This window comes from Sebastes umbrosus, chromosome 21 (assembly GCF_015220745.1).
Source record: "Sebastes umbrosus isolate fSebUmb1 chromosome 21, fSebUmb1.pri, whole genome shotgun sequence".
Lineage (NCBI taxonomy): Eukaryota > Metazoa > Chordata > Actinopteri > Perciformes > Sebastidae > Sebastes > Sebastes umbrosus.
In genome coordinates this window covers 8773933-8787170 of record NC_051289.1, presented here as the reverse complement: position 1 = coordinate 8787170, position 13238 = coordinate 8773933, and the positions used below count along the sequence as shown (strand labels likewise).

The 13238-nt window shown below is 40.4% G+C and overlaps 1 protein-coding gene across 3 annotated transcripts in view; it reads right to left on the bottom strand.

The window, feature by feature from the left end:
* Positions 1-13238, bottom strand: part of esyt2b (extended synaptotagmin-like protein 2b) — a 40401-nt gene that overhangs the window by 2140 nt on the left and 25023 nt on the right. Inside the window, exons 11-20 of one of the 3 annotated variants that reach the window (XM_037757105.1) lie at positions 12059-12107; positions 11810-11899; positions 11619-11714; positions 9692-9793; positions 6522-6596; positions 4095-4181; positions 3849-3998; positions 1057-1409; positions 695-793; positions 276-407 (exon numbers count right to left, since the gene is read on the bottom strand). In XM_037757105.1, coding sequence (XP_037613033.1) covers positions 276-407; positions 695-793; positions 1057-1409; positions 3849-3998; positions 4095-4181; positions 6522-6596; positions 9692-9793; positions 11619-11714; positions 11810-11899; positions 12059-12107 — 1233 coding nt within the window. Of the gene's footprint in view, positions 1-275; positions 408-694; positions 794-1056; positions 1410-3848; positions 3999-4094; positions 4182-6521; positions 6597-8990; positions 9054-9691; positions 9794-11618; positions 11715-11809; positions 11900-12058; positions 12108-13238 lie in introns of all 3 variants that reach the window. The other 2 variants (XM_037757106.1, XM_037757107.1) reach the window with 2 other exon arrangements.

Here is a 13238-nt window from a genome sequence, read left to right as displayed (position 1 = left end):
TCTTGATGTTGCTTCCTGTATTCATTTGGATCATAATGTTTGAAAGCCTTTAAGAGGCCCCTGATCATCAGTAAGAAAGGGTAACAATGAAAACACAACACCAGCTATCACATTAATATAATAATGTTATAACTACCAACATTAAGCCTATTATTAAAACTGTAAACCTTCAACAACAGGGCACAATGTGAAAAGCCCAACAGCTGCAGCACACTTCTGCAAACATGCCGCTGACTAATCTTAAAGCATGAGATAGTGATAATTTCTAAACTCACGTTTGATCATAAACAGGGTTGAGGGTCCTCTTCATCGTGCTGGTCTTCCTCCTCCCCGTCCGGCTCTTGTCAGGCAGCAGATAGAGGCGGATGAAGGGATCCGAGCCATCTTTGGTGAAGGCTATCAAGTTACTGAGGACACACACACGGGACAAAAATGGTTTCACTCACATGTTGCCAGTCACATGTTATTTAGGTTTAATGGGACCTGTTTATTCTTAAATGTGTGAAGCTCAACAGGAAGCAAGAGGACCCGCATACTGAAGAAGCACTACCCACAAATTAATAAGAGACGGAGACTTTGGCCAAAAAACTAATGAGTTGTCCTTGAAGATGAGACCACCTTCAAACAAGTCTACCGTAAATCTTCCCAAAAAGGAAATTTAAATGCAGGGTATGATGGCAGCTGAGGACCTCACCGGCAGGCGTGCGCCACCACAATCAGTTTGTTCCTCTGGGAGCTGTGCCGCACAGTCAGTTGGACCTCACCCAGGGGGTACTGGCTGGGGGCCGAGCCACTACAAACACACAAGAGTAAGTCAGTGTCACTTCCACAGACTGCAGTTAAATTATAGAGCAGAGACAGACAGAGAGCTCGACAGGTAGACAGATAAAATATTCATAAAGACACATATTCCCCAAAAAGTCAAGATGACATTCTTGAGAGACAACTGCAGAATTTAAATTACATAAATAAACCAACAGGTTCTCTGAAATGAAGAGGGAAAAAAAGCTGTAAAAGAGAATCAGAAATGGGGAGCAATATCTCAATGACATTTACTTCTGCAGCTGGCGAAGCCGATGCTGGAGCTCCATGGTGGCGAAGGGCAGGGAGATGTCCGAGGCCAGGCTCGGCGTGGACTCCTTGTGAGGCAGGTGCTTCTGGGAGCTCGACATGCAGGTGCTCAGGTTGGAGACGCTGCGGAGAGGGCTGGCCGAGTACGGCTCGCCGTCCCTGTGTTGGAGGGTGAGGGTGGAAGAGTGTATACGTGGCGGAGGCGTGGGCGGAGGCAGCGGGGAGTCTGAGACCGATCGTCTCTGGGTGGGGGCCGGGGTCGGCTGCGGCACGCTAGACTTCCTGACCTGGACGGAGGAGGGCTGGTCTGAGGATACCTGCTTCTCCAGGGACAGGATCTACAGACAGACAAGAGGACATTACTGGGATTCATAAATAAGAACTACAACAAAGTACTGGAATAAAGTTTTAGTATTTTACTTGTGTTATTTCCTGTCAGTACTCCAACCCAAGTGAAATATATTAACAAAAATGAAGGTTTTTTAGAGGGGTTTGGCTAGTTTGCTGGTTTTAAATGCAACCTTAGAGGGACTAAAGCAATGCTCTGACTTGTTAAAAGACTTTATGGTCACAGTGACTTATCCTTTCACATAAAGTGGATTTAAAAATGCTGATCCTGCTGGAAAATGTCAGGTATTTTTGAGGGTGTTTTGTAGCCAAATCCGTCTTCATTTTTCTATCTTATGGTTCCAGTACGGTCAATAAGTCTGAAAAGCAATTTCCCCTCTTTGGATATCCGTTATGAATCTTGATATGTTGGTCGTGATCCAATACAAGAAAGTTATTCCAGTTCAGGTCAATATTTTGTTACGGCTCCATTCATTTTGTTATTTGATTAGTTGTGATGATTTAATACAAGAGAATGCACTTTGTTTCAGTGTCTTGAAGGGTAATACAATTTACTTGATTGAGTGTCCCATGTTTTAGGCGATGACTTAAATTAATGAGAACAGAAAGTCAATGTAAGCGTAATAGATTCATTAGTATCTTATAATGAATTGAGTGAGCGTTTGAGTTGGGATTTGTGATGTTGGGGTGTGAGTGTGCTGGTTTCCACAGACTACTGTATACAGCTTTTATATTAATTATTTCTATTTAGAAAGTAGTACCACTGAAAACTGTACATCGTGTTCTGTGGATGTGGACCGTCCAGAGTAACAATGGAACAACTTTCTAAATGTCTCTTTTCTTATGCTGTACCACAAACTATATTACATTTACCTTCTTTGTATTGGTGAAATTTCAGTGAGAGATATCTCAAATTGAATCTTACTATCTTAATGGCCAGATACCACCAGAGAGAAGCAAGAACATTTTCATTTTTATTTAATTTAATTTATTTATTGGTTATTTGGGGGAAGTGACCTTCACCTCCGTGAAGCATCCCAACACCCAAAATATATAGGTCTATACTAAATACACTGCTAGTGGTGAGGATGCTGAATTTCTGCCTGGGACACGTATTTTTAGTTGGGCTGTCAAGGCGATAATCACGCATTAACGCAATTCGATCTTTTGCAGGTTGCAGCGGGCTACCATGTCATACTAGCTTGGCATACTCGTGAAGGAGGCTAAATAACGCTCCAAACTTACACAAAATTTTGGCGAGGAAAAACTGTCATGTCCATTTTCAAAGGGGTCCCTTGACCTCTGACCTCAAGATATGTGAATGAAAATGGGTTCTATGGGTACCCACGAGTCTCCCCTTTACAGACATGCCCACTTTATCATAATCACATGCAGTTTGGGGAAGTCATAGTCAGGTCAGCACACTGACACACTGACAGCTTGAGTTTGTCGTGTTATGATTTCAGCATATCTTTGTATGCTAAATGCAGTACCTGTGAGGGTTTCTGGACAATATGTGTCATTATTTTGTGTTGTTAATTGATTTCCAATAATAAATATATATATTCATTTGCATAAAGCAAGCATATTTGTCCACTTCCATGTTGATAAGAGTATTAAATTCACTCTTAGTTAAACCAACCAGATTTTGCCACGATCTCCTTAAGCTAATCATATCGTTGCTGTCAAACTTTAAAAAATGTTCTCCTCTCTGCTGTCAGTTCTCCCTCTTCCTCCTCCTCCCCTTTCACCTCCAGTCTTCATCAAATCCAGTGCCCAACTTTCCTTCCACTGAGCTCATCAAAGGTGCCGCTCTACATCCCATTATCCAGCTCTCCAGCTATTCTCATCACCACCACCAGTGTCTAGACTCCTGTACTAACCACGGCATCACTACACCCTAAATACGACTACATCACGATGGGGTTTAATCGCCACAATTCTAACTGTACTGTGCACAATGTAATAAATGTATTTGTTCACTCTAAATAAAGTCTCTGTCAGGGACAGTTGACAAAATCAACAGTTCTGAGCTAGAAATGAGAACAATGCTTCTTTTCACCCCTGTCTGGAGTCAAGAATTCATTTTTTCAAGTATTCAGTATAAATTTGAAAGTTAAATCTGCCACCGTTAGTATTCTATGAGCCTGTTGAAGAAACCTTGAAACAGCCAGGTGCAGCAACAGTAACGAAGCCAAATTAGTATTGAGCTGAGATCATAAGCTGTTAAGACTGTTCAATAAATAATTTTCCTCTTATTGTTGACACTGCAACACTGTGCTTCACCAGAACATTAGTTCAGATGCCACTCAGTATGCAGCCGTCTCACAATCCCTTCTGTTTGAATCAGCAGATCGTGAACATCTGTTCTGGTCTTACATCACTAACAACGCACAGAGACAGAGAGCAGTGATGCAGTTCATCTTTACCCTCAGGGCCATCTTCAGTTTAATGGTGGAGCTGGGCCCCGAGTTCTTGAGGGGAAAGCACTGAGTCAGCGTCATGTCCTCCTCCGCCAACAGGCCGCTCAAAGGCACCGTCAAATTACCCAGGATGCATTTGTGCTTGTCATCTTTTACCTGTGCATTAAATAGAAAGATCTGCTTTAACACGAGACGGCTACTTCCATACATTCGTGACAATTATAAAGGAGTGGTTGGGTTATAAAGCTTTACCTGCAGCTCGAGCTCCTGCCTCCTGGGATTGTGAACAAAGAATGAGAAGCAGTCCTCCCACAGAGGCTCCTTGGTCTTGTACCGGATCTTTATGGGCAGACAGGTAGTCCTTTGTTAGTCGTTAATTAGAAGACACTTGAGAGGAGCTAATTAACAACACAATTCACCGGGAGACATCCGTCAATGGTGCCTTCTGTCATTAGAACGAGTTGTATTTCTAACTTGAATGTTGAATCCTAATATCACTAATAACTTACTAATACTGTCAGCATGATGCTATTAACTAAATATTATATATTTTTATTGCATGATTTGGTTATTTTTTGTATATTTTACTTATTTTCCCTTAATTGTTTGTATCTGATATTTCTGCACACCTTACATAAAGTATATGCTTTTATTTTTAATATTTCATAATCTTCATTTCTAGAGTTCTAATGTTGTTTTAAACCTCTAATTAGCTCTGTTTATTTTCATAATTGACTATCAATTAGTCACTTTCCCCACAAGATTCATTTCTATGACCAATAGAATTAGGACAGTGATTGGCTTTTCATAGTTTTGGTGCTGTTATTAAGCAAATTGGATTTTAAATGGAACAACTATGAGGTTAAAGTGGGTTTTTTAGTTGTAAGGGTGTTTGTGGATGCCCACCTCCATGTTGATTGAATGGTGTAGCCTTTTCTTACATACAGAGTCGCCTAATTTTAGAACAATATAGCAGGACAACAATCCTAAACATAGCATAGTGCAGGCAAGGAGGTGACCGAGGAGTTTTTACAGCCATGTCAGTCACCCGGATTAGACCTCCTTTAAGGCCAGCATCAGCAGACTGATTGACACCACTCACTCTTGTGAAGTGAGAGGAGCTATTTCGGGTGCTGCTGGTCTGGAAGTAAAACTTCCATTTATTTTTCTCTAGTGTAGGATGTGTATGAAATTCTCCCGGTTGAATTATTAGTGCTAAAAACTGGGTTAGAAAATATCTGGTACTTTAAAAAAAAAAGTGACTAAAAAGTTAAAAACGACTCCCAAGGTGCATTTCAGCAAGAAGCACAGAACTTTTTTGTTACATGGCGGGCGAAGGCTGATTATGGTGTTGACAAAACTAATAACACAATCTGCAGCACTTTTGGAGTCTGGGTCAATTTTGGATAAATTCAGCAACTATGGCACCCTGTTTTCTTCCCATCTGCAACGACGGAACATTTTGAATTTACTACAGCTCTAATAGGCCTTTCTCACAGCAGACTTTTTGACTTGTCGTAGCAGGAAAAGCACAGGTGTTACTAATAACACTAACAATGGCTCCATTCTGTTCAAGTGTTCCAGTAAAGAGCGACAGCATGCACAATACCAGGAACCTGAAATCATTAATTTCATTATTTACCTACTGCTTTTCCTACTGTGACATGTAAAAATGTCTTCTGCTTCTTCTCCATAGCAACGGCGGCCGAGACATGATTTCTCAGAAACAAAGTTGAACGAATGAAAACTGATGGCCACAACATGAACCTAATGGATTTTATGATCCTATAGTCCCGTGATTTAATGTTCAGGGACTTAAAAATATGATGACAGCATACATCCTTTGTTTTGATTTATTTATATGTTGGCATCGGTTCCAGTTGCTGTTGATATATACTCATAACTGTCCCTCATTTCTCTTTTTTTATTGGGTTTCTTGCAGACATGGCAAAGGTCATCTGTGTCCGTGACATGAAATAAAAACAGAAAAAGGACCACCCCTTCCCCCCCCACACCCCACGTTACGAAAGGAACAAATAAATAAAAGAATAAATACAAATAAATAAATACAAAAGAAGAAAAACAAATAATAATAGTAATAAAATAAAATAATTAAAAAAGTAAATAAACAGAAAATAAAATAATAAATGAGAGAAAAAAATTATATAAAAATCAAATAATGGAGGATGATTTCTCTTTAATGACCGAACAGCGCTGCACTTTTGTTATGTCCTGCAAAACCTCAATAAAAATGATTTTGATTTAAAAAATATGATGACTCTATTGAAGTTCATGTTAACTTGTCCACTTACAGTAAGTGTTTTTTCAAGAGAAACAGCTGGTAAACACATTAAATGTCAGTGAAGAAGCTCTATAGCTGACACTTAATGGTGTGTTGGAGGTTATAATAACACATTTTATTTTCTAGTACAACAATTTTCAGTTCATCTCTTTTTTAATACCACAGCCAGAGGGAAATATTTTGTAGCTCCATGGAGAGACGGTTAAAGAATGAGAAGTGCTGGCTGTTAGACTTCAATACGTCTTTGTGTGTAAGAATGTGAGACACATTGTGGTAAATATAACGGCTGTATTCAGATGCTAAAAATCACCTCCAGAGGTTAAGTTTTTCTTCTCATAATGAAAGGACAACATCTGACAATCTTAAGGGACGCTTACCTTGCTCTCAAGTGTTTTGTGTCCAACAGTGAATTGGACAAAAGGACAGGGCTCACTGCTACTCTTCTTTCCCGACTGTTAGAGAATCAGAGAGAAAGGTGTTAGCTGATTCTCCTCACTGTGACACACAATGCATCAGCAACGGACAACATAATCACACTCAGACTCAAACATTAGCTTGTGGAGACTCCGTATCACACAGCACACAATGGTGAAAGAGCCTGTAGTTCAAAAGGGGGAAGAACAGGGCTGCAGGCAGAGAGAGGCTACCAAGGAGACTGCCAGGCTTTGTCTCCTCTGCTTTCTAAATTTAGCATGCTGGGTTTTGACAGCTAAATATTATTCAGTGCTCCTTACAGAATAATAATACCCTGCATATGTGTGCGAGCCAGGGGGGAAAGTCTTAACTTACTTGTTAAACCCGTCCTTTCTCTTGAGGATGGTGCTTAAATTTGACATCTATTTCTCACCATTGTTAGAATTAAACTCCACATTGTAGATTCAGGCTGATGAACACAATCCCACACTCTGATATGCTACGACTTGAACTGAGATGGGACTTAGTACAAAAAACTTAAATAAGAATAGGGTTTCACATTATCAATATGATATGTTTGTACTTAATTTGCCTAAAAATATCATTATGTGTCTCTGTGTTATAATTCTATAACTGCTACTTTTGTCTATCGTGTATAAACAACACCTATTGTCTGTTCAGGAAGAGGAGTCACTGCTCTTCTTGAGGTTTTTCCCTTGTGTAAGTTTTTGTTAGTGGAGTTTTTCCTTATCCGAATTATTTCTTATTCTTATTTCCACATATTTCCATTGTGGTGACATGACGTGACATCTTGTCTTCATCAAGTTGGTGAAAACAAGCAAGCTGACAACTTTTAAAGTATACAGCGCAGTGTGTCGAGAAGCGTTGTGCAATCTGTGCAATTATTTTTGATTGACTTATACCAAATCTCACACTGGTGTGCACCTCATTGTGTGTGCATTCTCAAAAATTACAGACATGTCTACATCCAGAAAATGTGCCAATGTTCTCTAAATCTTTATTCTGATGTCAGCTGCCATCTTAAGATTTTGACGTCATTTGGAGCCAGAGTCTGCGCAGTAGTGATCGGGCGGCTGGAGCTGCAGTATCGTGGTCCCGCCCACACACACATCCGCCCGAGCCAATCACGAGCAGAGCACGGCCACAGCTTGCTAGCATGAGCCACCTAGCTGTTACGTCTGCACCGCGGTAGCTGTTTGACTATAAAGACACAACAACTCACCATAATATCTCCATAACTACATTTATGATCAAATTGACCCATGTTCTATTACACAGACTGGTGACAGTTATGGAAAGTTAAACTTACATCTCCTCTCTCGTACTGATCTCGTGAGTACTTCACTCAGAGCAGCTGTCAATCATGACGTCTCACCCCCTTTTTAGAGCATCAAATAACTAATTATAACCAAACCTAAAACGACAGAAACTATCTTTGGGAAAAATATATTTGTGTATGTATATGTATATGTAATTTTGTGTACTTTGACTGTGACATGTGCCATCCGCTAACATGAATGAGGTGGGATTTATGACCTATACTGCAGCCAGCCACCAGGGGGCAATCGAGATGTTTTGGCTTCACTTTTGGGGAGCTGTCATGTCGTCCATCTTCATATACAGAGATGCAGAGGCTCAGTCTGTCACCTCGCTAACAGCCAGCCCAGCCAGGTAGCAGCACCACTGCAGTCAGGATAAAAAAAGAAGCAAACTGGAAGTATTTGTACTCCAGTTGCCCTACAATGCTCAATGAAGCTGAAGCACAATGCTGCAGAGTGTTTCACCATGATGTTGCACTGAGGGAGTGCCACTGCATGTGTGACAATGGGAAACATCATGGAGATATTGAAGGCAACAAACAACTATGCAGCAGCAGATTTCCCTCTATTTTTAAGAAATGCAGAACTGCTGGCCCGGCGAGCACGACTTCCTGCTCCATACCATAAGTTCCAACATCAAGTTCTCGATTAGATTAGGTTGCGCTGCAGGTTTGCTGTTGCAAACCTTTGACCGGATTCACTTTCACAATGCAAGAAAAAATGAGCACATGTTGGACGGGCAGAATGACAATATCTCTTCTAATATGAAAGCTGCAAAAGTGGCCACAGTTTCAATCAACCACAAAGATTGAAGACAGAATAGAACAGATTGAAAAAAATTGAGTGCAATATTATACTTTTGCATGCAAGATCACGAGTTAGGAAAAGTGGAAAATCCTGTATCATTACAAATAAGAAAGAAAAGAGTGTACAGCAGACCATCCATCTTCATGCACATTGACAAAAAAATAATTCACTCTGCTTGTTTGATAATCATCACAGTCACATGACGTTGGATGGTGCACAAAGACGGATAACACGGATGAGACACAGGGTGTGATCTGTTCATGCAAACCATTTTTCCCACGTTACCTTCAGGGCCTTAAAGACTGAGACTTGCTTCAACCCGTCATAGGTGAAATCTGACAGGTTGCTCTTTAAGCCACAGGGAGATTTGGGGGAGAAAATCACACCCACAGTTAGTAGGACGGGTGGGGTTGAGTATGGTTTAGAGAGGACATGAGGACAAACCCAGAAAAACATGTTGAAATGAGCCAAAACATGGATGATATGGGTGATAATAAATAAAAAGCAGCGTGAGGGCTGATATGTTGACAGTGCAGAGACCTAACAATGAAAACACAAGTCAGAATAATGAGGGTGTTTCCTTCAGGGGAGGTTCGTTGGAGCTACTTTGAGACACATTTTTAACAAGCTACAGGCTTTCTGTATCTGTGCAGCTTCAAATTAATTGGCTCACTAATACAGACGAAGATCATGACGCCAGCGAGCTTTTTGTGCTGCAGATATCTTATATTTCAGCCTTGAACTAACCATCTGATTTAGCGGAATATGCATATGACTAACAACCTGGCATAGCCGAGTCCTCCGTCTTGAAATGTCTGCTTTATGTTAATGGTTATTGGGCACTCGGGGTAATTTTCATCAGACATTATAATAAAACCGTGCAGCTAACACATGCTTGAAGATGCAGGGTTTTTACTGTTCAACCCACGTCATTGCACACCGCTAATGCGGACACTATCAGGATGCAAACGCACTGGGGGACTCACAAATATTGTTTTATACTCTGACGTATTGCTCTCACAAAAGACTAGACCCGACGCTCTTCTCTCACTTAAGTTCCCGCAGCCTAAGCTGCCTGTGAAGACGCTCTTGGGTGAAGAGGAAAGAGAAAAAAAAGGTGGAGTTATGAGGACTGAGATGGCTAAAAATAAAGTGTTATTTTGTAATTGATGGTTCTTTACAGGTTACGGGTGGCACATTTGGTGCAATGAAAGCTTTCAAATCGTATTAGATACATTAGGTACAAGGGTCCTGAGAAGTTTCAAGGTTTACAGCTACAAAAATATTGACATAAGACAGAATCCCTGCGGTGTAGTGACCTGATCATTAAAACTTGTTAAAAACATATTGAGCCGTTTGGAGCTGGAGGCTACATCCATTTTAACCAGTTGTTGCTTTTATGGCTGGGTTAGTAGTAGCTAAGATGATGAAGGAAACGATAAACAACCTGCCCTGGTTGTGAGGTTCACCTGGAGGTCAGAGTGAAAACCAAATTCCAAAGAACATAGAAAGCACAAAGCATTATGGTAACACACTGACCAATAATCCTTATTTAAACAAGTGTGCAACACTGGTATTTCTTACTAAACTGGTTCAGAGTGTTGCTAAATGTGGTGTGTGTGTTTAGGGTGGGAAACAAGAAGCCTAGGCTGTGTCTGAAATCATTCACGACTCACTACCCACTATCCAGGGAGTTCTATGTAGAGGACTATATAGTGAGCTCAGCAGCAAAATGAAAAAACACTTTTGGACTCTACTCAAGTCAATTAAAAGACGCAATTAAAACGTACTAGATCAACGTCGGCTGGTAGAGCATCCATAATTGTTGAGTTGCCTCTTAGCGAAATGCTCTGAGTGAATTTAAGTTCCCCCTGGTAAGCAGTGATGCAGCGTATATGTCTAGGGCTTTTACTGTGAAAGGTAAGAACCGAAGGAGTAAAGCAGCCGTTGTCAATGTGGGGGCAATAGGGAATAGGAATGTGACGTCACCGACAACAAGTTCGCCATTTTTGGAGGGTAAAGTGTAAGACTGCAAGTGTCAAAGATCACACAAAACACTGCACAGTGAATACGATTCAAAAGCCGAATTGTAGTATATATAGTATACAGTAAGACACAAAGGTAGGCTAACGTTATGGGTTTCATTTTGCAAGATACCAGTAGATTAAATATGCAGTCTTAGCTGACGTTTTATGAGTATTCAGTTAGCATAACATTAGCTTGTCTTTTCTGGATGATTATGTAGTTGGCATTTGGCTTGTAGATCTGAAGGTCATGTCGTAAATCGACATCGGCCTCCAAAGATTTACGTATTTTGAACTGCTGACAGGTTTTCACTAATGCCAAAACAGCGTCAAATCAGTGACTGTAATGGGTGCCAAACTGTCAAGGTCGTCCTAACTCATAAGGAGGGATATCATAAACTAACTTCAATTTTGTAATATATGACCCCTTTGCCTCTGTCAGCTTCTCTGTATATGGGTCTTTTGCACGTACTTAATACATTTCTTATGATGAACGACTAACAGATCGCAGCTGAATAGACCGCTGAGAGATAATGACAGTCTACTGTAGCTCCGTATGCTACCGTGATTCCCATTCCCTATAAGCATATTTTCCCAAATGAATAAATACAATACATCTACCATTTTTCCTTCAGCGTTATGCATGATGGTATACAGTGCCTGCTTAGTGACCATCATTGTCCACTAATTTTGACAATGCATTGTGGGACACTTTGAGTACACTATAGCCTAAAGGGTATAATAATTATCAATATACAGTCACTACAAAATGGCAAACTCACTACATAGTCCACTATATAGTGAGTGGTGAGTGATTTTGGACACAGCCCTAGTGCTATATTACCACAAGCTATAATATCAGAATAAAGTGAACATTGCAGTATCTTACAGGCAGGTTCTTCGCTGTGTCCAGGAAGACCACCAGCAGCGCTGACGACAGTCCATCATTGGCCAGGCTCCTGTCTGCTCGAACACTTCGCAGCACCTGATTGGACAGGAAAGACAGAAAAAGACCAGTCACCACAGAGATAGACGACAGACTGTTAAAGCAAAAAGAGTTTGTTTGTTTCAGTGTGGTACCTGGTCCAACTTGTCAGGAGTGGAGAGCAGAGACAGCCACTCCAGTTTTAAGTGGAGTTTTCCAGTGGGAGCTTCTTCCAGGTCAAACCACTGCAACGGAGTAACAAAAACACATCAATGAAGGGACCAAACTATTGATTTACGGCTAATAAATTACCCTAAAAACCTCCTTTAAGATGTATAATGTGTAATCTCTAAACAAATGAAAATGAAATGAGTATTATAATTGAGCCATAGAGATTGTTTTACCTCATCAACCTTCTGTTCCTTGTGCAGCTCAGTCATATCGATCATCAGGCTGTGAATAATGACAAATAATAATTACTAAAACAGTAAGCAGAGAAATCACACCGATTAATCTGAGCAGAGTCATCGATTGGCTGCTTTGTGTTGTCATGGTCTGGTGTAGTGTTACAGCCTTGGGCCACAATCAATTGACTTTGCCCTTGAGCTATGAGAGCGGGATAGCACCTCTTCTTTACCTTAACTGATGTCTACTAGCACTAGACACATCACACCGTCCCCTCAGGTCTCAACACGGTTGTTTAGGACACTATGGGCCTCATGCAGGAAGTGATATACTAACGGATTTCCTCTTATTTTTGTTCGTATCCACGACTTTGACGCATTGATGTCTGTGTGTTTTCTTATTTTTGCTCTTCTCTTAGGTAAGAGAACATTTTACGAGTGGAGAGCACTCTTCTTACCAAGATAAGAAAAAAAACATCTTGTTTTCACAGTCCACAGATTGTTTGTCCAACGCAAAGAAACACAAGTTTTAAATTTGAGGAACATAAAAACAACCCATGAATATCATATAATCAGTTTTAGAACAATTACAATGATTGGATTATTAAATTTGTGGACTAAAGAAATACTATTAGTCCATTGATGCCAATTAAGACTGTAAAAACCCTTGGATGATGTTGCGTGCGTTCAGCTTCTGAACGGCTTACATACTGCTCTTCGATGCTTTTTGATTTTCTTGTAAACACCAGTACTGACGTTCTGGAAAATCACATGTTTACTTTACATAACTTCTTATCATTCCTCCCCTTTTTTTGGAGAGGAAGGGGTTGGGGACAGGGGATGTTCAGGGGTAGATAAATAGTCAACAGTATTCGTCACATAGAAGGGGTGTACATCATCTGAAAGCTGGAAACCTGAAGATTAATTTGAGATGCAGCTCAGCACTGTGTGTCAAGTTGTTCTTTATGATGGTCATTCCCATGCTTTATTATATCTCGTAAATTGTTGCAGCAATTTTTTGGGTTGACACCATTTGTTACACAGATTTCGTCAATTCTCGTAAATTGATAAAACTGATCAATAATCCCTCCAAAATAGCACATTAAGACACCAAGACCTTGAGGAACACCATAGAAAAAGCCATGCTGTGATTTGGTGTCAAAAACTTTTGATATTTGGA